The 25339-nt window shown below is 40.9% G+C and overlaps 1 protein-coding gene across 3 annotated transcripts in view; it reads right to left on the bottom strand.

Annotated features, from left to right (window-relative positions):
- zeb2b (zinc finger E-box binding homeobox 2b) overlaps positions 1-25144 on the bottom strand; it is a 133659-nt gene extending 108515 nt beyond the window's left edge. For 2 of the 3 annotated variants that reach the window (XM_041201707.1, XM_041201710.1), the window contains exons 1-2: positions 24575-25144; positions 22118-22277 (exon numbers count right to left, since the gene is read on the bottom strand). In XM_041201707.1, coding sequence (XP_041057641.1) covers positions 22118-22190 — 73 coding nt within the window. In that variant the 5' untranslated portion in view covers positions 22191-22277; positions 24575-25144. Of the gene's footprint in view, positions 1-22117; positions 22278-24574 lie in introns of those variants that run through there. The other variant, XM_041201709.1, reaches the window with a different exon arrangement.
- Positions 25145-25339: the final 195 nt, after the last annotated feature.

Here is a 25339-nt window from a genome sequence, read left to right as displayed (position 1 = left end):
TACAAGGAATATTTTTAGGATGAGATAATTCACCACATTTTATCATTAAGCAGCTCCGTTGCAGACTTCCTCAGAGACTTCAAACCAGGTGTAACAGCAACGCACCTCTCAGCTGGATAGCCGGGCTTCACAGATTGAAACAGCACTGTTCAAATCATTGGGACATTACATTTAAGATGCAGTGTTAATCCCATGTTCGCAACTTGCAGGAGCATGTCAGCGAGGTTTCACCTCACTAAAATTCCAATTTCTATTCAATCTTGCAAAATTAACACGAAACGGCGCATCAGCAGAAACCTCCCCCACTTTACTTCATTTATAAATTGCAAGAATGATGCCATTATATATTATTAATTTCTGCTGTTCGCCACTGCAGTGATAGCACCGAGCCGCGGATGTTCGAGCTTTGTAATTAGGTTCTAGTAGGGCAGCCATCCGTCCCTTTTCAAAAATTTACAGGATTCTTAATCACACTGCTCATTTGACTGTGCAGTAGCAAGTACAGTGAAACACAAACAGGCCACGTTCGTTTACACAGGAACACCTGCTTAGCCTGATAGCAGATGTCACCGTGAAGAGAGAGAGAAAAAAAAGGAAAAGAGAGATCAGCCACGTGACAGACAAATAACATGCTTTTTAAATTTTCCTTTACTTTTGCTCGCAAAGCATATATTAACTTTGCGCAACCCTTCCTTGATCATTTTTTTTTTAAAGTTTGGCTGTGCAACATCTCTGCCCACATATTAAAATTTTACATGCCTCCTCCAGATTGCTTGCTTGTGATATAGAGATTTCTTTGACATTACGTTTATTCAGTTCTTGCTAAGAACCTGTAGCTCTGGAGGATAAAGTAAAAGTGTTTGACTTCCCTAACAACGCTGTTGAAGTAAAGGTTGGTGGGGGGGGGGTATGGGGGTTGGTGGTGGTGGTGGTGGTAGAGGGAGCGGTGTGGTGGATAAGCTTCTTTTTGTTGTAGTGTTTAGTGGTATTAAATGTGTTTGTGAAGACTTCCTTTATTTGATGCTGCTTGAAAAAAATAATCAAATGCATTGATTTAGAATGTGTGCTTATGATTTCAATAGTCACCCAGAGCTAATGACGAGAGCTATTCGTCCCTCCAGATTTGTGCATATTTGGAAAGTAGCAAGGATACAATTGTTGTTGAATCTTCCAGGTGTGCCTGAATATCCAAAAAAATTGTTTCTTTCCACGTTAAGGATAGATTTCTTCAGTGCTGTGTTCAACATGATATCAAGTTGTCAATGAAATATGTTCCCTCTGTCCTCCTTAAATAAAGGTAAGTCTAAGAGGTAAAACCCAGAAGTTAGAAATTATTGATAAAATGAATCAACCACAAGGACAGGGTTGGGCATTTTTATTCAAGAAAGATTCACCTATTACATGAGAGGAAGATTAAAGGACTGTTTTATAACATGGTGGAATGTTTTTTAAAGGAGAATTGCCAGAAGAAATTCATAATTTTTCAGGCTGACGCTCTGGTGCAGGAATGGGTAGGATGTGTACAAAATGGTGATGGTAGAAAGATCAGTAATTCTGAACAGAGTCAGAGTTACGCTGCGTCTTAAGAGGTTTCAAAAGGCAAGATGTTCTGAAAAGTATGGCAATTCACATGCCTCTAACCATTTTTGATCTCTACAAATTGGCCTGCATGTACGCATAGAAAAGTCTAGCTTGCAAGACAGAAAATCTGCACAGCATGGGTCCTTCAGAAAGTCATGATATATCAGTTGCCAGAACACCATACTGCTGAATGCAATGAGAATTATTTTCTCAGAATATTAAAGTTTATTTGAACAAGTAAAGGGCTTCACCATTTTTGAAGTTTATTAAGTGGAATTGTCAGGTTAGCAGAAAATGAAGTAGATTTTACACATCACAGCACAGCGGTGGATCATAATATTGTGACGCACCGGAAAACAGTTTCTTCACTTCACATATCTCAGGCCCAGGAAGTAAGGTGTTTTGCAACTCTAGTCCTAGTAAAATGTTCAATATGTAGACATGTGAAAGTGTAGCAGGGGCAAAGAAGTTCAAGTGCAACAAGCAGAGTAGGAGGGACTTCACTGATTGTTCTTTTTTGGCATTATTGTGCGTTTAATGTTAACTTTTTAAAAAAATCTTCAACATGAAATAGAACACAATGTCAAATTTCTTCCAAAGCCTTTTCCTTTTCCCCCATACTGTAGATTGTAGCTTTAAGCCTTGCCCCATCATTATGGACAAAACTCCAGAGCTCTTAGGAATACAGGGCAAGGGATCCTTTGCTTTCACTGATATGCAACAGCCATAAGAGGAATCAGAAAGGAGCACCTGGGGACTTTTAAGCTTTGACACCTTTAGATTTGATTGTAATACTAACTCTAATGCACATTCTGTACCTGTTGCTTTCAAATGGTGTGCTTGGTACTTATTGTCCAGCTAGATTTCCACTGTAACCTGGAAATTTCATGGCTGAACTAACACTTGTTGCATTTGAAAATATATTATTTAACCTATCCAGTCAGAATTTAAGATGGCCAAGATTTCTGTTCACTATCTGCATGGTCCTCACCCCCATTGAAGTAATCAGATGTTAGAAAAAGTCATTTATCCCAGTGTTAGTTAATACGGTTTGAATTAGGTTCTATTACTTGCCAGTCAGTCAGTGCAGGTCAGCTTGAAAGAAGCATAACTATTAACCCCCACCCATTTAGGAAGCTTTCCAAATGCACCGTGATTCTATCCCTATCAATACTAGGGGCTTATGCCTGTGAGTGGGTTAAGGCAGAGGGAAGAACTGTAAGTGCACACACTCTCTTCATAAAACAGTTGGCACTGTGATCTCTTAGAATTGACATATTGATTGCTTCAAATGTACGAATGTCCATTTCATAAACTCCATTTTCAAAGCGTAGACACATTTAGAGCTCTGTCTTTTTTCCCACATGGATCAATTATATGCCCACGTAATCCTGTTACCTGTGAAATCCATGCATGCTTTCCCCATTTGCCACATATCCTAGCCGTGCAAGTTACATTATGCGGATATAAGCAAACAGTGTGTTGTGGTGAAATTAGGGATTGTTTTCCCACTGACAGCTCTGGAGCTGAGAGCGATGGCACCTTTTCCCTCCCCCTGAGAGAGAATCAGAAGACAGATTACCAAGTTATTCAATCCAGAACCAAAAAATAATGGACTATGAAAACAGTCCATTAAACATTCTGGAGATAAATAATCTTCTACTTTTCTCTAATCTGCAGGTATGACTGACTACTTTTCTAGGTTATAGTCAGGAACTGAGTTGTGCAAAGGCACTTAATTAATGTGTTTTACCCTGTTACTGTGGGTTATATTATTTTCTCTAGTATTTAACTTATTCTTTGTATTATCCTCCATTTACAGTAATAACATGGAACAAATAAAACTTACATACAGCGTATTGAAAAATAATCTATCTAAACCAGTTGTATGAATGTTAGGGAATGCTCAGCTGTGAATACCCCATTACCACTTTCTATCTAGACTCTCACAAGAGGAAAGTCACTATGGTAAGGTACTGGGCAGTTGTCAGTATTGTGAATCTATACCCAAGCACTTTCAAAAGAGGAGGGGAGACACTTGGGAGGAAAGATGACACCTGAACTGAATTATTTGACTGTCCTTTTTAAAACTGTCTCTTTTTCCTGCATTATTCTTTATTTTCAACAATACTGCGGACGCCTGGTAAAAAAAAAACATTCCTCTGCAGAGTGGGGAAAATCCTTTTGTGAATAAGGATTGAATTGACCTCATTCTTGTGAACTACATAGCCTTCTGTGGGCTTACAGAATGCAACCATCACATTCTGGGGAACAGGGATGGAAAACAAATAGAGAACATCACAGATCTACAACTTTGTGTGAACGAACCTATTTACATAAACCCCCAAGGAACAGAACCCCTTACATCAGGTCAGGGGTGCTCCTGGGATCTTTGAAACCAGATTGATGGCTTAAACGTGCACATGAGAAACCCCAGAAGATTACATAAGTGTGGCATCAGTAGGAAAAAGAAACAATTAGATTGTTTACTAACAGAGTAATGAATGATTGTTAGGAATAATGAGTTATGGAGCAACTCTACCCCCACAACACTCGGAACACAATATACACATACAACATAGAAGCAAGACACAATGCACATACAACACAACATACAATTCACACACAAACAACACAATACAACGCAAACACATGCATACAAAGATTGGCTTCTCAATATCTCCTGCATCTATTTTCTACACTTCAGTGGTCTTGAGGCAGCTCACTCATGCTAAACTTGTCGAATACAATTTGTTTCCTGAAAGGTTCACAAAATCCCAGAATACCTTATGAAATATTGCCTGACCTGCTCACTGGAGTGGCTCAACGAAGCACAAAGAAAGCGTCAAAAAGTAGCTACATGCTTAGCACGATCTACAAGCACTCGGTGCACATACTATTGTTCCAGTTAAGCAGTAAAGATAAATAGCGGCGTGTTAACCAGATTTGACATGCTGTATAGAATAGGCATCTTCAGTCCCAAGACACAGCCAAACACAAAATACAAACATTTCCACCATCCACACTGGACTGGATAAAGCTCTGACAATTTGTCACTTGGCTGTAAGAGTTCCTACCTTTGTGACTGGTCACGGAATACCAAATAGGGGTACATTTTTCTTTTGGAATAAGACAGCAGGTTTGACAGTGGTATATGGTTTAATTAAGGCTGTAAAGCCCAAACTTCATCTTGTTCTCCCTTGCAGAAGCCAGGCTTTGTCTCTTCACTTTATTGAAGGAATCATTTTCACATTATGATTTTAGGAATGAGTTAAGTGGCAGGGCAGAAGTACACAGCTGAACTAACCCCGTGGAGGTTAGTTTGTTCTCTTGCGCTACACAAGGCTTGGTTTTTGTGTCTAGTATTATGAAAAGAATAATTCAAACAGTATCTGTGACAAACACAGTGCATTCTAGAAGATAGATTATGTGAACAAAGCAGAACTTGGGTTGAAGTCCAACAATTTATCCCAAAATTATTTTAGTGTAATTTGCAAGTGTCCCCTAATCTAGGCAGTTAATTCCTAGTAACCAATTATCATTGTCCCAATGCTATGAAAAGTGCAGATTTGTCACTTGCTCTTTTTCCCACTTTATTCTTTTTCTGGGAAAAATGAACTGAGTTTGATCATTCCACCATTTACGTGAGCTATCTAAAACATCAATCCTCTGAATGAATCTAAATTTTAATGCCTCTTTCATTCACTTTGTGTCCAATATGGTAAAAGATTTTAAAAAGCATTAAAAAAAACTATCAGATGTAATTCAACAGAAGTTTAAAGCAGTAAAGGCTCCATAGGATGATACACTGCAGAATGTTTCCATGCAAATGGCATTGGCATGCTTTGGTAAAGCCATTTTTTCTGAATATTTACTTAGCATAGTAGGAAATAAAGTACATGAATCAAACATAAAACCCATCAAACTAATTGTCTAATCTAACGAGCAAAAATATTACAAATTAACCCATTTTAATAGAAGGCAGGAACTATGTAGATGAGTTTGTTGAAATAAATCATGGGTTATATAAAAATGCTCATCTAAGTAAAGCACAAGTACTGTACAGATGAAACTATTCAAATAGAGCACATACTATATAAACATGTCCATTAAACTGAACACAGGTACTGTACGGACGAGTCTATTCAAATAGAGCACATATTGTTGAAACGAACATATTAAAATAAAGTACATGCTGTGTAAAATGTGTCCTCCTAAATAGAGTACATATTGTAGAAACATGCAGACTTAAACAGGGCACCGTTTAAATGTATTCCTTTAAATAGACAATACAAAGTAAATGTGCCCATTTAAAAGAGTGCATATACTATATAATCATCTGCATGTCAAGCATAAGGTACAAATGTATTTATTTAAACAACAGAGAGCGGAGTTCATATTAGAGTAATGTTTATTTCAAGCATATCGTATATGAATGCATCCATTAAAATACAACCTATATTGTACAAATGTGATTGATTAAAATAGACTACAGATATCACTCACATAAACTAACCGATTCAGGTTTAACACACCTTCTTTAAATATTTAAATAGTGTTCCTCTGGCATGAAGGCATCCATTTAAATTGAGCACAATTGCAACATAAATGTTAATTTCAACAAATATGTACAGTACAAACAGATCCTTTAAATAGTTGCTATATAATCACGTACACTTGAATTCACCACTTGTAAAGACGACTTGGGGTAAGTACCAGAGGGTCACCAAAACCTAATGGAACTGTCTCCAAGTGTGAGCCTTTACATTCAGGAGAGAAATAGCACGGGGAGAAAATTGAATGAAGAGAAAAAGAAGTAAACACTGTATAAACATGTTTATTTAATTACAGAAAACAATTAATAAATGTTCCCTTTTAACTACAGTGCAGGTACTGTGTAAACAGATACATTGTGTGCTCTATAATTGTGCCATTTAAACATACTTGATAAATATATCCATTTATGTAAAATGTACCATTTAAACGTGCTATTTGAAATGGAGTACAGGTACGATGCTAATATCTCCACTCATGACAAGCATATAATGTACAAGTCCACAGATTGGAAATGTAATAGCCCAAGCCAGGCTGACATATCTAAATTTACTCAGAAGTGCAGAAGGCATCCCTCACAGTTTCTGTGCTGAATAAACTTTTCTCTTCAGCCTCACTTCAACCTGAAAATATGACACTCTTTGTAGCCACCTTCTGCAATGGTATATCTACCTAACAATTCCTCTTGAGTCCTCCTTTTCACTGTCAGACTTACAAAAACAAATTGCGCTCTGCGTATTTAATACCAGTTACAAATGGAATGCCAGTTCAGGAAATGCACAGGATACAATTCTGTGAGTGAGCAGAGCAAATTTCAATACTCTCAGGGTGCAGAGTACCAGCCAGGCCCTTAATGGGTTAATGTATTCCATGTGAAAAGACCACGTTACATGCAACTACACTTCCAGAGGAGGGAAAAAAGCCTTATCTATTTCTACACCTTTAACCAGAAATGATTCCTTCAACTCCTCTCTCCAATTCCCCACTGTAAAAACCTACTCAAAGTCTTAGATGGAATTCAATGTGAGAAAACATCCTCATGTTGCCTAAATATTTAGCAAACACTTTCACCTGCAGACTACACATGGCGAAGGAGGTAATTGTTCGTTTGAGCACTATCTGTGTTTGAGGTGGATAAATTATGTTGTCACTGACTAAAATTAACAGCAATTCCTATCAATTTCCCAATTTCCAATGCTAATTGCAATTTTACTTTTAAATATACTTGCACCTGTTTTCTCATTTGGTCAAGATATTTTCAGTACAAAGGTAGAGTAACTGAATATAATCAGTGCTTTTAATTAACTGTACTGAAGATGTGCAAAAGAAGCAATTATATTGCAAATGAAAGAGTTTTTTGGCCTTAAATTATTTTATTGCACATTACTTAGAACACAAAGCAAAACTACAAGATTCCATATTTAATTTGTAATTACTTTAGTATAACCTTCCTGGGAATGAGTTACTCTTATTATAATTATTAATTAATTTTGCTTCATGACTAAATAAATGAAGTAATAATGTAAAAATTAATTAAAACATCAAAATACACATTAACGCACAAAAAAAAGGTTTTGGTGGTCACAATTTAATTTGAGTTCAGTATTCATTTCACACAGCAAAATTGCCTTCAAACTCAATTTATACACCATTAAAATAACGTAGTATTCTGCTCTTAGTTTGAATGCTGTGTTTCAACTCCTCCCTGAGTGCTCCCTACAAATTCAGACACTTTTCACAAGTGCCATTAGAAACAGAAAGTTTTGTTTTGCTTATAAGATTCTTTATTGACAATTCCATTCTCAGCCCCAATATTTTAAAATGTTTCAATTGTAGCGATGAATATTCTCAAAGCTGTTAAATGACAAAAATGATAGCATCAAGGGAATTCAGCATTCAAAGGCCTTAGACAGTTTAAACTAACTTAGCCGGAGAGAATAACAGGAACACAGACATTTTACTGCTTCATATGGGAAGGTGTAGAGATTAGATGGAACTCAGAGAAAACCTGCATCAAATATCAAGGACGCCAGACTAATGGCACTTAGAACTGATTTTACAGCAGAGAGCCAACCCTTCCCAGACTGACAAGAAGAGATTTGACCTCTTTCAAAATCATCTTCATTCCAACGCCCATCCACTAAAATATGCACTCCCTGTATGTCACTTGATGGTTTGAGGCAGGAATGAGTCACAGGTTCCACTTTGTCAGCTTGTCAGGTCCCTTTAAGAAATATTCACTGTCAATGTTTTTTTTGTAATTAGAAAATAATACCAATGTAATTCCAGAGAACTCCAATAAACATTGAACTATTTCACAAAGACTCCACTACTTAATCCAACTCCTTGAGGTTTGTTTTATTTCTTCAGACAATAGTGACATTGCATCAGGTAGGAACAAATGTAAAACCTTCTGGAAAGTATCTTTAAGTAGATCCTGGAAATCATTTAGAAATCTTACGGAATTCCAGTTATGGAGCATATTCTGAAATTGGTAACTTGCACATGTACTGCAATACCGTGTACACCACCATTTACTGTGTAAATAATATTATATGGGAGCACTGAAGGAACCAAAGTTTGTTATTTCCAAGTGGCATTTCACTGTCATGAATCAACTTGGATGTAGACAATGCACAAGGACAGTCTATGGTTCATGTGTATAGGTTATGCAACTGATTGGAAAGAAGGTTGCCACAAGGAAACATAAGTGGGTACTTAGGATGAAGATGCACTAACATCAAGAAACATCTATGTCATGAAAGTATGTCAGAAAGAAATTAACGAAAAGTAAAGTATTAAACTTAAAGCATACAGGCTAACAAACAGCTGGCAATGAGTTTGAAGCCCTAATGCAAACAAGGAGTACGGTCGGCTTTCATCAACCACTTGAATTTAGGTACTTCCAATTCATGATGCCATTACATGACGTCATTAGAACTACTGGACTGAGCCTTGTAACTCACTGCCAGACATCTGGGTATCTTTATATGCTGTATACATCAAGCTGAGGCTTTACATTAACAGAGGAGCTTAGCGTTTCGCAGGCAGAGGGGACACACTTTGAGTTGGGCAAACCAGAGTAAAGATATCCTGCAATCCAGTATTCGCTACACCAAGAGACACTCAACGGACAAAACTGCCCTCCATCCCAGCCCAGTGAAGTAAAATCAACGTGCTTCTTCAGTTTAGAGTTGGTGCTATTGTAGACATCTTTCCTTCCTTTTCTTGCCAGTCAGGTCCAGCTTGAGAAAATATGTAATGAACAGTGCAAGGAGCCAATTACTTCTAAAGTCAAAATCTTAGCTCCAACCACTTCATTGGAAGGGCGAGCTACCTGAAGAGAAATACTCTGGAGCCAGACAGTATTTCTGAATAGTTACTGTTAAAGAATGGACTGTTTACCTGCTTAGCTCTGGACAAGAATCCATTTTTCCACTGCAGGGTACTGATATACTAGGTCATAAGCCTACAAACACATTATCAGTGACATGTTGCTCGTCTCCTGCTTGTAATGGGAGTTCAAATTCAATTTCAATCATTTGATCTAAACTGAATTTGATTTCCATCACCCCCTCAAACCAAGGCATGAGCTGTGACTGTATCTGTATTTGGTTACCATATGTTCAATGAAGAGAATGGGGTGAGGGGGGTACTGAGGATTCAGATCAGACTGCCACAGCCTTAACTGATTATATACAAAAGCTTTGGGGTGTTAGTACACCACTGATGGAAAAAGGGCAACTCCCTAAACATCAGATTTGACTGTTCAGCAAATTTTACACATGGATTCAGATTCCTGGGATTTAGCAGCATTATTTCTGTAGCTTTTGATACTTATAATCCTAAAATGTGTTTAAAGCAATCTATACATTTACATTTTTTTCTTTATTCTTTCATTGGATGTGGGCATCACTAGCAAGGCCAGCATTTGTTGCCCATCCCTAATTTGCTATTGAATTATGTGACTTTCTATGCCATTTCAGAGGACAGTTAAGAGTCAACCACGTTGCTGCACATCTTCAGAGTTTGCTCATGTGACATACAATTGGGGGGTGGGATAAAAGGTTTCTACTAACTGAAGTTGGCCTTTAATTAATCTAATTCTGAGGAAGTTTTACACCCTGAAGTTCAAGCACCTCATCGTTGTTTTCAAAACATTAAGTTCCTATGCTTTTAGAAGCCCAAAACCAAACTCTTTCTCTAAGGATAAACCATTTTTATAGAGAGTTGAAAAGTAATCACTGATGTTGACGTGCACAAGGCAACCATTTTGGTTTCAATTTAATACCAGTGCCCATTAGGAGATATATATTTGGATGTGTCTGTCAGAGTCTTTTTGACTATGCATATCCACCTGTGTGTCTATATATTATGGTATCGGCACCTGTGCATGTATCTATATATGCCTCTTCTCTAGGTATGAATGTCTAGGTGCAATTGTCGGTGTACATTATTGTTTCCATCCTGTGCTCTGTGTATTTTTCCTTCATGCTGCTTTCTTTTATAGGCTTGTTTCCTTCTCTCACTTCATAATTAAACTCAATACCCCTCAGAAGCAACAAACACATAAATAAGGTAATTTAACAGAGAAGCTCCTGAAGAATAGGTTGCAGTCTTGGCTGAAGTGTCAAACGTAGCATGAACTACTTTTTCGCAGTAGATAAAACTCACTTTAGTTGATCTAATGCTTCGCATGGATGGGAAACTATCTCAAATTTTGGACAATTCTCAAGCTGGGTTGGTGGGGGGAGCATTTGAACTCGAAGGGGACACGAATGTGTCATGGCTTCTTGCGGGAGGCTCACAATAACGTAATGTTGCGGAAACTATGACAACTGTAGCTGTCACGACTTAAAGTGACACCGCCAACCTTTTCATAACTGGTGTGGCTTTTGATTTTTGACAGGGAACAAAGTACCTGCTTCTGGGGGTTTATGCTAGCTATGGCTCCCTGCAAATTCGCACCCTGACCTGCCGTGCATTCTTTCCAGTCGAAAGACACTTCCCATGACTACCTCTCTAGAGTGCCCGCCCCCTCCCCTTTAAATCCCACAACAAACACTTCTCTTTTTTAAAACAACCTGAGAAGTGAACTATAATTCTGTCTTTCACATACCCACACATAAAACAAACCTTCAGGTTGCTGAGTCTAGTTACAGAGCTGCTTGTCTGCACCTTGGCAAAAAGAGTCTCAAAGCACAGATAGGAATAAACAGAGCATTAAATCAAGTAAAACTGTGACAAGGCCCATATATATGCGTGGACAATGCCAGTGAGGCATCTCCAATCTTTTGTTCAGAGCTTAACAAAACTCTCTGGTCACACCACTTTAGCTCAACACTGCCTGTCGAAAAGCCATCAATAGATGCCCAGTGCCTGTCAAATGCAAAGCTGAAGAAAAGTATTTCAAAGAATGTTTAACTTATAAGGTGAACCTTTATTACTTGAATAGAGATAGGACGGACATTTTTTTCAGCCATTGGGCTGCCTGGGCGGTATCAAAGAACCATTCAGAAACTGAGGGGGTCTACGCATTTATTTCTTCACAGCACACGCAAAACTTTCCATTGTGTCTCAACAGAGGATCGATGGCTGCTGTTTATTTCCTTTGAAACACAATGGACACATTAGGATGTTTTTTTTCCACTTTTTTCATTTACTGTGCATGTTTTAAACAGTATGTTTTAAGTTCTCGGCACTCATGAAGCAATTTTAAAGTGTTCTCCACCTCCCCTCAACATCCCCCACCCCCCACAGCCTCTTTTGCTTTGCCCTGAATGACGTATATTTGTACCAATAAGATTTTTTGTATTCAAATAACTTTTGCAACTGCAGTATTTGAGTTTGATCAGGGCTCTCTCCTATTCTTAAGGAAACCCCACTGATCACCAAACTGATAGGCTATCAAAGGAAGCAAACACTTGTAAAAAATTTGCTTTTTACCGTTTCTCACGTTGAAACCTAAAGTGCCAAAATATCACAAGTTTAACTTTAGAACTGACTACAATCTTTTGATAAATTTCTTTTCTTTTTTGTGCCACCAGATTACTATGTTTTAACCTCCCCCTTCCTTCACCCTCACACTCCCCACCCCCAAAATAAAACACACAACAGCACACTAGCACTGATGGAGTGCCTTGCGTCGCTGCTGACCTGCACCGTTAGGGCTGATCTTTTTTTCCACAGAAGCCGAGAAGCTTTGTCTCTTTCACCCTGCTGCTGTCAATTCGCTGCCTATGTGCTGTCTCTTTCCCAGTCCCAACCCTGTCAGTTTCTGGGCTGCCAATTTCAACTTGAAGCTTGACTGGGCTGATTTGATGTAAATACCTCGAGGGAGAACCTTGAAACTGATGAACAGTTATGTCAAGTCGATTTTGCACTGTCGGGAAAAGGTAACCTCTGCACAAAAAACAACAAGGTTAAAGAGATGGGGGCTTTGCACGTGGATTACGCTTCTCATACACCACGCTGTTTACCATCCCTTGGAAATTGTAACTGTCAGTATAAGTCCTAATTGCAGATGCAAAACCTGCCATTATAATAAAAACGGAGGCAGTGCAGACATTAAGTGTTACAGCCTAATTTGTGAGACTACTGAAAAGGTAGCGCAGATGAATATTTCATTACATTAATTACTGAAGACAACTCCTTCCTGCCAGCCACAGATGTGTGTGTACTGTAGCTAGCAACAGCCACTGCTTAACACAACAACGTGCAACAAATCCCCCCATACACATAAATACACTCACACAAGTACACACACACACAGGCACATGCACGCACACACACACACACTCACACACAAGTTTCAAAGGTGTTGGAGGCCCAGGAGGAGTAAGTCCGTGCTGCATATTGTTTGGGCAAGTCCAAATGTGCTCTCTGTATAAACGTCAAGGAATGTTTTTTTTCTGAACCAAATGCAAGGGAGGGCTTGACACTCTGACTAATCTGCTGAAAGCAAATTCTGCTGGATTAGCGAGACTGCTGGATACTAGAATCGGGGTATAGAAAATGGTACAAAGGTTGGATTCAGTTTGGTTGCATCTTCAAGAGTCGTTAAGTTGACAAGGGCCATCTGAACTAGTTGCATCTGCGCTGCCTTTTTTTTGTTGTTTGTTCCAACAACAAATAAGGCTCCTTGTTCAGGTAAACTTGTTTTTCTCTTCCCAGACCAATGTTTAGTTTGAAGGGTTGCTGTGTAGCAGAAACTTGGATTTCAATTGTGTTACCTCTCTCTGATCATTTGCTTTGCTGTGTGTTTGATTAATAAAGAAGTTCAATCAATTAAAGAGTATATATTCTATCCATTATCAAATGAAAGGAAATGTGAAAGACAATGAATGCCTCATAAAAGGGACATTCGTGAGACAAGTAAATTGTTCAAACTATCCAATCGTTCCCAGCAAGAAAACTGTGTGGAATGGCTTGGGAATTGCTTTGTGCCAGGATATGGGCTCGCTTTCAAGAGAGGGTCTTGTCACAACGGTGCCCATTATTGGGCACTGATCATTTTACAGTGGTGAGAACACTGCCCTTCATAATGGAAGCTTTCATCGCAAAAACACAATAACCCAACAAAGGGTTAAAAACAAACACTGACCAGGGCTGCATTAAAAATACTTTTTTTTACAGGAGATGAAGGAGCAACCAGCTTTCTTTAAATTATCATGAGCATGGACACTTTGAAGATAGGGTGCTCTAATGAATTTCACTGGTGAGCGTACAGCCGCTGGTGGGTATATCCCCAGATTAAAGGGGCACATGTGGCCAGGCTGTTTATTGCACAAATGGCTGCTGCTATCTTGGAACAAATGGATTCCAAAGTCAGGCCTCTGTAATTACAGGGCCGTTTACATGTAAACTTTCAACTGCATGTAGAGGCACAGAGGGGCTCAAAAGAGCAGAAGCTAATCTTTCTTTGCATTTACCACTTACTCTCTAAGGAAGTGTTGGTCGGCACCATAGCTTAACAGCGCAAAACATTGTGACCAGATGCACTTAAAAATAATTTATTAAACAGTTCGCCTTTAGGTTTCACAAGTTCTCATCCATCATTTTATCATCATTAATTTTATTCTTTCAAACATATAGAAGTGCTTCAGAACTTTTTTTTATCTTGCTGGTATCAACGTGGTTGTCTCTTGTGATACATATCCCCTGTGTTTTACTTACATATTAGGTTTGAAATGAAATTTCATCACAGTTTAGGGAGGTTCAATCAACCAGTTTAAAAAAAAACAGGAGTTTGATTCCCGACACAGTGATTTTCTCATCTGTGTTATTCCAGGGAGGTATCGAGTCATATCAAGATACTTCCCTGAGGGACTGAGGAAAGGACCACAATGGACCCGCCCTCTGTCGTAACTTCATACATCTTCAACAGACATCACCTTAAGAAGCGCCTCAGGAAAAAACACCTACCATCCTGGTCATAGCCCTGGTACATGTTTTATTTAGTGGGAGAAAGGGGACGCAGGTGATGGGAGTGAAACTTGGAGGAAAGAAAACAAAAAGAGAAAAAAATGTCAGTTTTAAAATGAAGTTTAGATCAAAGTGTATGAAGTATTGAAATTCATGTTAATAAATAAATGGCTTGGATTCTAGATGTCATGATATCTCAATCTGCTGATCTGCTATTGATTGTTCACTCTGCCAATGACCTTGCCAGAAGTGCTCTTCCACCTAACAATCAAATACACAGTGCCGTATGTCACCATTATAGCTCAAAACTAGTGTTTCACTACAAAGCCCTGGGCAGAAGATAGCTGCAGCAGCTCACTGCACTGGCAGCACTTGCTCTGTCAATTTCCATTTTTCATCCAAAATAGTTTTGCCAACTATATATACATAGACACACAGATACACATCCACAGTCACACAAGCACACATATATGTTAAGTGTGTGCTTGTTTCCACGATGGCATGGTTGAATTCAATATTACATCTTATCTTCTATTAGTATTTCAAATATGTTGTTTTATGGTTATCTATTTTTCTAGTTAACTGTTCCCTCTGGTTCCGGGAATGTGTTGGAAAACGCCCTGTGCAAGCTGTCACTTTATGGAAAGAATCGCTATTCAGTAATTTTATGCACCGGTTGATATGACACATTTTCTAAAGCCCTCGCTCTGTCCACACAAAACCCAGAAGTGGCATTTCTTCCTTTGATTGGCTAATACTATCTGCCGAATGGTCCGCAGTTGGCTTATTTCCAAGGGTCTGACAGCATTCCTCCTACATTCTCACCTTTCCAAAACTAGTTCCTGCTTTTTTCTCTTTCTCTCTCCATTCTGCTTTACCATTGCCTCGCCTGATGGTCATTCACTTTGCCCTGATGTTAGCTTCCTCCCTCCGCACTCTGTTCCTGTGTCTCTTCTCCCTGCGTCCCCATGCAGACAAGTGCGTGACCTGAGCGGAGGTTTTCTGAAGGGGCCACTGGGAGTTGTGCAGAAGCGGGGTAAGCCTATCTAACCCTCCCGGTGTCTATTACCTATCCCGGGGAATCTCTCGCATTCGCCCATCACCAACGACTGGCACGGGACAGCCTGAACTCATGATCTCCTTGTGCGGTGACCCTTAACCAGCACACACCGCGCCACTGAGACCAGAGGCAGATTAACTTTAGTTTTGAGAATACTTGATTCCAAATGTCCACTGGAAATTGATTACACCCTCTGAGGATTCCCTGCAGGAACCGCCCGATGCTTGTAATGAAGCTAACGAAGTCCACTTTCAACTCCTTTCATCTCTTTGTAACCTGGCTTTAAGGGGTGGATGGGCAGTTCAGCAGAGTGGTATATCACCTTAGAAGGAAGTTGATCGGTAGCACCCAATCATGAGACTCTGTGGCAAGGGAGCTCGCAGTTTACCACCGGCTCTAACAACATAGCAAACACCTTTCATGTTAGCACTCTGTTCGTGACCTTACTTTCTCAAACTGCCAAGCTGCTCCAGCACTGACACATACTTATTTAACTCACTAAGTTCCACAAACGAAGTTCACGAGTGGCATTTAATTTCAAGTGAGAGATTTAAAAAAAAAACCCTCTGTGACATTGCTGCTGTATCCTCTGGTGGCTTCTATCGGCGCTGATGCCAAGAGTAAGTGTCGGCTCACAAGAGCCGAGAAAGTGTCCTCAAAGGGTTAAAATGCCTGTAAGCGCCTCTGCAGAGGTCCCACATCACATATGCCTGGTACAAAATTATCCCAACACCCCGCCTCGCACAGAAACCTTTTTGCCATAGCTTGCTACTTCACACACCACCACACCCCACCCCTGCTCCCCCCACCTCCCTCCCAAGTGTGCTAAGGTGTTCGTTGAAGTAAATTTTGCAGCCGTTGGAAAAGGGTGAAAGGGATAGAGAGAGGACAGCAAAGAAAGAGTAATAAACTTCACCCCAAACCATCCTAAACAAAAATCAGATAAACCCTCCACACGTAAGTTACATTAAAACGATACACCGCCCTTCGAAACTATTCCAAAACTAAACTTGTATTTGGAAACTGCTCCAGCCCTTGTAGAGACTAAGATAAATAAATGCGTGACGGACAGTTCCCTAAAAGACGTGTTTTTTTTAAAAAAAAATCTAATTCTGCTGCATCCCTGGTTTGGAAAATGACATTCTTCTTGTTAATTTCACCAAGCCAACTAATTGTTGCTAATTGCCCTTATTGGCTCAGTCCAAAATGTCTGGTTGGCTGCCTGTAGATTTCGTGAAGGTTCATTTCGAACGGAAAGACTGCTGCACTTTTAAGATTCAAAGATAAAGGTGGTCACTGAACTACAGCTGTCAACTTCATTGACTAAATGGCTCTAAAATGCCTTGAACTTCGTGACATGGCAGGGCTGGGTATAGCGGAATGTCGTGTCAGCTCGATCTGTGTTAGTCTGTACAGGCTGAATTATTATTATTGCTTTTTTTCTCTTCTGAAGAAAGATCTAAAATGTATCTGATCTCTTAAAACTAAACTGAAACTAAAATAGAAACCGAAGAGTATTCCTCTCATGCCTGGGCGGTGGGAACAAGATCTAGACACTGTCGCTCATTATTATTGGTGAACTGTGGTGCTGTACCGTACAACAACAACAACAACAACGTTGTATAGCAGGCATTTTCAAGATGTACACCTGACCTCAGGCACAGCAGACTTGGGAGTGGAATTTGATCCCCTTTAGACAGTTCTGCTCAAGTGTTGCAGCGAGTGGCCACGAATAGTACCGGCATGCCATCCTGTAACATTATCAGTCTATCAAGCAGGCCAAGGCTACACGGACAGGGGAGAGCGCTAGCCATGTAAGGCTGTAACCAGGGGAAGCCTAGTTAGCTCTCACAAACACCTAAGCTATTTTCCTCAACACCAGACCCTCCTCTCCTTTCTCTCTCTCTCTCTCTCTCTCTCCCCTCTCTCTCTTTCCCTCTCCCTCTTCTTTTCATCTTGTTCTTGATGCCGAATGCAAATTTAGCCTGCTGGCGGTGAAAGGGCTGAATTGTGATTAAGAAGAAGAAGCTCTTTCTTTGTTCTCCCCTCAGGGGATGTTTACTGGGAGAGACACGGCGGATCAGATATGAAAGGCATTCAGGTCACCATTGATGTGAGTGAAAGTGAAATCATACCTAAGGCATTTAAAAGACCGCAGAGTCAGAGTTCAACTAACGGTGCCTCTGCTGTGCATATTTTCCCGTTAGGCAGAACTCTCAGACAACAAAATAAATAACTCTTCCTACAACAACATGCACAGGAACACTTCCTTTACATTTCAAAGTTTAAAAAAAACGCATGTAAAACATTACACTTTCTGCTAGCCTTCTATATGATTGATTCATATGCTGTTGCTAATATATTTATTATTTTGTTTTTAAAAGCCTGCTTAATTTTTCCCCCAATAAGCCTGCATGTATCTGCTCAAACATCAGCAATTAAGTGTCGGGAGATCTTTATTAATTACGTTACACGCTTAAAGCAAAAAAAAAATTCTTTTTTCAACAGTAATGCCATAGCAGCCAGTCTGACTCAACCCCTCTCCCCAACCCCCCTCCCCGCTATTTTAAAGCTAAAAATGCCAACTAAAAGCCCATCAGAAAAGGTGTCTGTTTTAGACGCGCAGACAATTGCACCCTTGTGGAATTGTGGAGTGAATAGTACAGTGGACACCCTAGCACTATTGACGTTATAAACATGTAAATGAAACACATTAGCCCTGACAATCAATTGTCTGTGATCACTGCAAACCTTCTCTCTCCCTCTCTGTACTTTGATGACAGGCGCAAAATAGCATGTACCTTGGGAAGCCGCTTTCTGGGAAAGGAGCGGAAAAAAAATCTAGGCAAGCTTGAAAAAAGAAACCCAGCAAGCTTTCTCTTCTCTCCCCTTCAATGAAAGTGCACCTACATTGCCAGGACTAATGACAACGGGGTAAAATGTTTGGACTGGAAAGAATCTGCCTTTGTTAAGTCTTGAAAGCAATGTTGCTATAAATGAATTACTGCTTTTTTTTTACCTTCAGCATGAGTGCAGACACAAAACTCTGCTCGCAGCATCTGGTTCTTTACCCTTAACCCATTCCTCCAAAGTACCTTTATTGACAATGATCAATACATCCTAACAGAAGGGAAAGATCCTTTACTAATGTGTTTACAGCTGATGATGGATAGCTACTGGTCTGAGGTAAGTAGAGGGGGCGGGGGAATAAATCTTCACAATTCTAATGAATTATTTTACTAGCTGCTAATAAATAAGCTGGATGCTTTGCACTTTTATTATAGATAATATAAAATGTAGTATATATTATCAAAGCCAAACCCCTTACATTTGCTCACCAGGCTAGCTGCAAATGGCAACGAAGTGCAGCTTTTACAGTTAGCTGTTACTTGCAACACCTGATGAAAGTATTGCAACAGTGTTTGAGCGCGATTGGTAAAGGTTTATAAGGCTCCATGAGTGATGTTTATTTTCCTGTTGTCTGGAGACACTTTCCCCACTTCTGGTTCACTCTCTTTATTTCTCCTGATATTTTTGATGTTAAGTTTTTTTTAACACTGAAGCTGGGCGGATTCACGAAACCTGGACTGAGATATACACTGGGTCAGTCGACCATGATGATAGGCTCACTGCTGAACGTCGCTCAACAGAAACAGCAGTGTCGGCCCACAACAGTTAATCCCATGATAGTTTCATTTCCCCCACCCCCCCCCCCCCCCCTCATTCTTCAAAAGCCAGAAAGCGCTCGACGGATATTTTAACAGTTAGGTTGCACCGGATTAGGTAGATTAAAAAAAAACTGCAATTGTTTTACTTAAATGGGGTTTCTCAATTTCGTCCACCTCTCACAATTTAGAGACAATTCAGAACAACGTCCAAACTTTTCTTCAAAACATTTCTCGAGAAGTTAAGTTTAATTTCCTTTCTCTGAGACTGATCCTGATTAACTTTTAGCTGTTTAAGGCTTTTGCAGAAGTGACCAGATCGACTGATGGGGCACCAAATATGTATACATATAAATAAAACGAGCAGAACACTTAATGTGGGTGGTGAAACAGGCGACTGTACTTAATCATTAAACATTGCGAACACTATTTCTGCAATGAACAAAGGACTCTCTCAGCAGAACGCTAGCATTCCCAGGGAATGTCATAAACAGGACCTGTGTGTGTGTGTGTGTGTGTGTGTGAGTATGTGTTAGGGTGGCGGGGTGTTGGGGTGGGGGGAGGGCAGGGACTATAACAAAATATCAATGGAAAGGGTTAACCAAAACAACAACACTGAGGACAGCTTTTTTCCCCACTGAGAAAATACACCCGGAACAATGGTAACTCGGCTACCAGTTGTGAAATTGCTACATGCACATCAATTTCACTTGCTAAAAAGAAGTTTGATTTCCTTTGATCTAACTGGAAATCAAAGTTACCCAAAGTATAAATTATTAAGTAAGCGCAGGTCTCCCGAGTCCTGAAACAAAACACTTAAAGTAAAAGTGTTTCAAAGTTACAGATGAGTCAATGATCATCTGACTTGGGTTGTGACTGAAACTGACACTGCCTTTTGTTCGATTTTTTTCTCTCTCTCTCTCTCTTGGTATTTTTCACTCCCCTCCTGCCTGATCACATACAGTTACTTGCAGCCCAGCATCTCTCTCTCTCCCACCACTACCCCCCCCCTTTCCTGCAATACATATCGCTCTGATAACATCTTCAAATACTGCTATCAGCGGATGCACAAGCAAGGAGCTGACATCTTTTCCATGACTCCGGGAGAAAGCGGGGGGGGGGGGGGGGGGAGGTGAGACAGAAGATTAAAAAAAACCTTCTCCTGCAGTCAGCTATGATAAATGCAGGCGATTCCCTCGGGGAAAGCCATTTGGATGTGTGCATGACACGGGAGAAAATGAAAAGCGTTTTTTACCTGCAGCAACCCCCGCGCCTCCCCCTCACCACCACCACCACCACCCCCCCCCCGCAACTAACGACCACAACAGAAAAAGAGGGATGTGCATTACAGTGTGTAAAAAAAAATCACCTCGTTAAAATAACCAGAAAACAAGACACTCGAGAAAACTTGAAGTCACGCTAGAGATCCAGCCAGTGATCTTCAAGGCACGTTGGTTTAAAAAGGATCCCTACCTTATTTGTCTTTCCCTAACATTGGTTTCTAATCTCATGTTCCATGTTTCATGAACACACACACACATACAAAAGGGAAAGAAGGGAAAAGCCACTCTAGTTAATCTCTTGACACCAGCAACGTGCTTTTGGAATACTTAGAAAGGAAGGGAAAGAGAGAGAGAGCGAGAGAGAAAGAGAAAGGAATCAGCCTCAAGCATTGACAGAGCAACAAAAAAAAGGAGAAAAATCAATAAGTTTAATCTGCTAAAGGAGGAAAAGGCAGACTGCGTGCAGGGGACACAGTAACATACACACACACACACTAACATACACACACACCGCCTCCTCGTCCAGTCGCTATGGACTGTACTTTAAATAGGAACTCCCGATTCCTCGCCTCTCTTTTTTCTGCTATTGTTACGGACACTTTATTTATTGATCGAGCTAAACATATCAAGGTGGTGGTGGTGGAGTGTTTTGTGTGTGTGTGTATGTGTGTGCGCGCGAGTGGAGGGTGGGGGGTGGGTGTTGGTGGTGGTGGTGGTATGGAGAACGCATACAAGATCACAAGATGAAATGAATGTTAACACAAAATGTCGAGCTGGCGGCATAACATTTCAGCCAGTGCGAGGTGAAAACATGAATAATAAACCCATCAACAAAGCCCTGATCCCGTAACACACAGACAGAAGCTTTAAATATTGCGAGGGACGACAGACAGACACAGACACACACACACACAAAAAGACCTAGGTACCAAGAAGCGAAACGTTTTATTCTGATCCTGTTATTACCCCTCCCCTCCCTTTCCCCGCACCTCACATCAAAACAAAATCTAAAGAAACGAGAGAGAGAGAGATTTGCTTTTTTTTTAAAAAAAGAAACCCCTATCTGACTGGCTTTTTATTTCTTTACTTCAGGGTTACAAATTTTTTTTTTAAAAAAAGTTGCGACCATCATTGAGAGGAGAGAGGAAAAAAAACGGAATCGACTGCAAGTATGAAAACATTTAACAAACACATGTATGTAAGGTGTGCTCCGTTAAACTGAAGTGTTGCCAAAGTCTGGCACATCCTTCCCTTTTTATCGAAAGAGTTTAGATAAATACACGATGGCTTAGAAAACAAACAAAAGAGGTACATAACGGTTTTCTCCTGTAGGCAAATCAAGGTATTGGAGAGAGAGAGAGAGTCAGAGAGACAAGAGTAACTTTCACACAACATACATCTAGCACTTTCACTGGGGGAGGGGGGGGGGGCTTTTCTTTCCGAGTCAATCAACATTACAGAGAGGGGGGAAAAAAAGAGCCGCTGTTAATAATCTGAGGCGAACTTTGTGCGGGACACGGTGCCAGTAAAGGAAAGGTGCCCTCTCCTACCGTTTTTCCTCCTGGGGTTGGCTTGTTTTCGCCTCTTACACCTGGGGCCATCCGCCATGATCTGCTGCTTCATTGATAAGAGTCTGATCAGATTCCAGGACTCGGCATCGGCTCGTCTCCCCCCCCCCCCAAACGGCTCTTTTCACGACGCTTTACGGTCCTTCGGAAGGGGAGAGAGAGAGAGAGAGAAATAGAGGGAGCGTTTACAAAACATACACGCCAACAATGTGTTTTACGGTACTCATTTAAATACTGCCCGCGAAATAAAGCAGAGCTCCGGCCACCAGCGCACTCAGCGTACTGGGGCTCCCCGATCCCACGAGCCGACACCTCTTGTCAGCCCTCGCACAGCTCGCAACGCGCATCGCAACTCTCAGCACAGACTTTATCCACCCCCCCCCCCCCAAATCTTCCCAAATTGGGGCCGTTGCGCCTGAGCGGAAAGCCTGCCACTGCCCAAACACACACACACAAAAAAAGGCAGCCTTGCGGATCAGATGGTGGCTGAAATCCGTTTGCATTTTGTGTTTTAAAAAAAAAATTTAAAAAAGAAACATAACAAGGCGATTGTTGGTTTTTTTGCCCCAGAGGGGGGCTTGTTTTGTTGACTTTTACTCTTTTGTGTGACAGTGACAAGGGAGGCAAACAAGCGCGATCGCTGACTTACTCAAGAGGGGGAGAGGTGGAAAGGAACACGGTCGATGGTATCGCCGGGTGTGAGGACCGGCATTGAACTGCTTTGCGGGACTTCAGAAATGTTTGATTTTTATCCCTCCTGACTGTAGGAAACGGGTAATCGTTAAACTACATCAACGTCTGCAACTGAGGTGTTGAAAGGCAAAGTAACGGTGCCGGCTGAGATCAAAACTCTGTATCAATCTGCATTTCCGCCCTTTCTGGAATTTACACTTTTACCTCTTTTTATTTTACTTCTTCAACAATTCCCCCCCCGCCGCCCTCCCCTCCACAACCAAATATTACCAATCCCCCCCCCAACCACCAACACCCCCCCCCCCCCCACACACACACACACCAAAGCATCAAACACCCGCGATGATTAAAGGTGATTCCGGCTCATGTGGGCAAATTGTAACTGTAATATGACATGAATGTGGTAATTCCCCCAAATTTACAGATGTCCTTTTCCTTTTTTTAAAAAAAAAATCTGAAAGGACGCACATAAAAGATTTACGCCAGGCAAATGATGGCAGGAAACGTATGATCATTTTTAAAAAAAAAACGTTTTGTTGTGAATTCAAACTGAAACGAAACTAACAAATGGGCGGGGGGAGGGAGGGAGGGAGGGGGAATCCAGGCTCTGGTCCAAAAAAAGGTTCGCACCAAACGATCAGCGCACAGAAAGTGTATGTTAAATGGGCTGATATTTATTCCTGTGCCTCGTAGATATGAAAGTCCGACCACAATCCACACTAATTAAAAAAAAAAACACACACACACACACAGCAAGAAAGATCTTAGGATCACTCAAAAAAATGGCCATCCTGACTTAGCTTATGTAATAAAGTCACATAAGCCACCGAGCATGTCATAGTGAAAAATGCCATCAGTGTGCCATCACATAACAACTCCACTTTCTTTTTTACTTATTCGAGTGAAGGGGGGGGGGGGGGGGGGGGGAGAGAATAAACAATTACGGCGACTCCTACACAATGAATCACACTTTAAACACCATCCGCTCCCCTGAGTTCTGATCAGAACTGACTTCAGTCATTACTTGATTTTAAGACGAACCTCTAACTTTCACTTTTGCCATCATAAGTGATTTTAGTTACTCGTCCCTTAAGTTTGCTGTTTTTTCCCCCTTAATGCGGAGTACAACACACACAAAAAAAGGAAAGTGGAAGCACTGCATAGTTCAAAAAGGATCCAAAGTTTTGGCAAGACGCGTATTCACAGCGAAAAGGGGATCCGGACTCCGCATTCGGTTGTAAATGACAAAAGGTGGCTTTCTTAAAAATCCTGTAGAATTTAAAAAAAATTCTATCGATCTCGTTAAATCCCTGGAAATTTCCGTCTTTACACTGGAGCTACAATGAGGTGAGGGGTGGGGGGGGGGGGGGGGTACGCATCGTGAGCCTCGCACTGTCGTAGCAGGTTAACGGTTCCCATTCCTCACTTTAAAAAAAAGGAGAAAAAAACCCCACAAAACGAGAAACACACGCGTGCTGGAGGGAAGAAAAAATCGACTTGCAATTTTCCGCGAGGGCTCACATCAGCTGATGGACATGCTTTATTTTTTTTCTCTCCATCAACACCTTTTTATTTTACACCTGGATTTCAGGTACTTTCACAAAGTTTTACACCCCAAATTACAAGCAGGACAAGAGAAGGAACGGGCGAAATCCCCCAAAAGTTTATTTCCCCGCGCACTGCAATACCTGCCCACAAAATCCATAGATGTGAATATATAGATATATAGATAAATGTATAAAATACCTGCTCTGTCCTGGCTGTGTTGTTTAGTGAGACTGCTACGAGATCGGCAGCGTGGAGATGAAGGAGCATGGAGAACAAGGCGAGGTTTTTTTTTAGAAAAGGGGGGAAAGAAAAAGAGACCTTTAAAGACTTGAGGAAGGACCGTTATTCCTGCTGTGCAGGTTAGAACTGATCGCTCCGTTGTCTCCCACACCAGGAAACACAACCTGTGGACGGACTGACGTGTTCCGCTTGCTGGAATGACATTTTTCTATAAAGAGAGTCCCTGAAGTGCAGCCCCACAAACGCACGCCACCTATCTTCGTGGTAAGGGATAATTGAAGATCCGTAAACGTGATCACCGGTAGATGTGACGTTTTGAAACATTTTTCTTCCCCTCTCTTGTGTGTCCAGTCCGAATCTGGATTGAATTACCTTTCAATTCGCAGCCATCGGCAGAGGATGGAGAAGGGGAAGGGTGGCCGGGAGTAGGAATGCAGTTGCCCCCGTCCCCCGCTCGACGTAATACAGAAATTGCACCATTCTTAACAGTGTTAGATGTGTGTCTGAAAGTCCTGATCACACAGCCCCGCGCTGCTCGCTAAAATAAAACTCCAGCCCTTTTCAACTCTTTGCTCATGCACCAAAGAGGCAGCGGGACAGCCGGATGCATCGCTATGTAACCAGCCTCCAGTTGAGGCTGCCGATCGGATCTGTCCAGGTTTTCGCCACAGTGATGCTACTTAAATGCCATTTATTCATTTTACAGAAAGTTTGGAAGCTCGC

The sequence above is a fragment of the Carcharodon carcharias genome, chromosome 12 (assembly GCF_017639515.1).
Source record: "Carcharodon carcharias isolate sCarCar2 chromosome 12, sCarCar2.pri, whole genome shotgun sequence".
Taxonomy (NCBI): domain Eukaryota; kingdom Metazoa; phylum Chordata; class Chondrichthyes; order Lamniformes; family Lamnidae; genus Carcharodon; species Carcharodon carcharias.
Note: the sequence above shows the minus strand (reverse complement) of the source record. Positions and strands in the feature narration are given on the sequence as shown.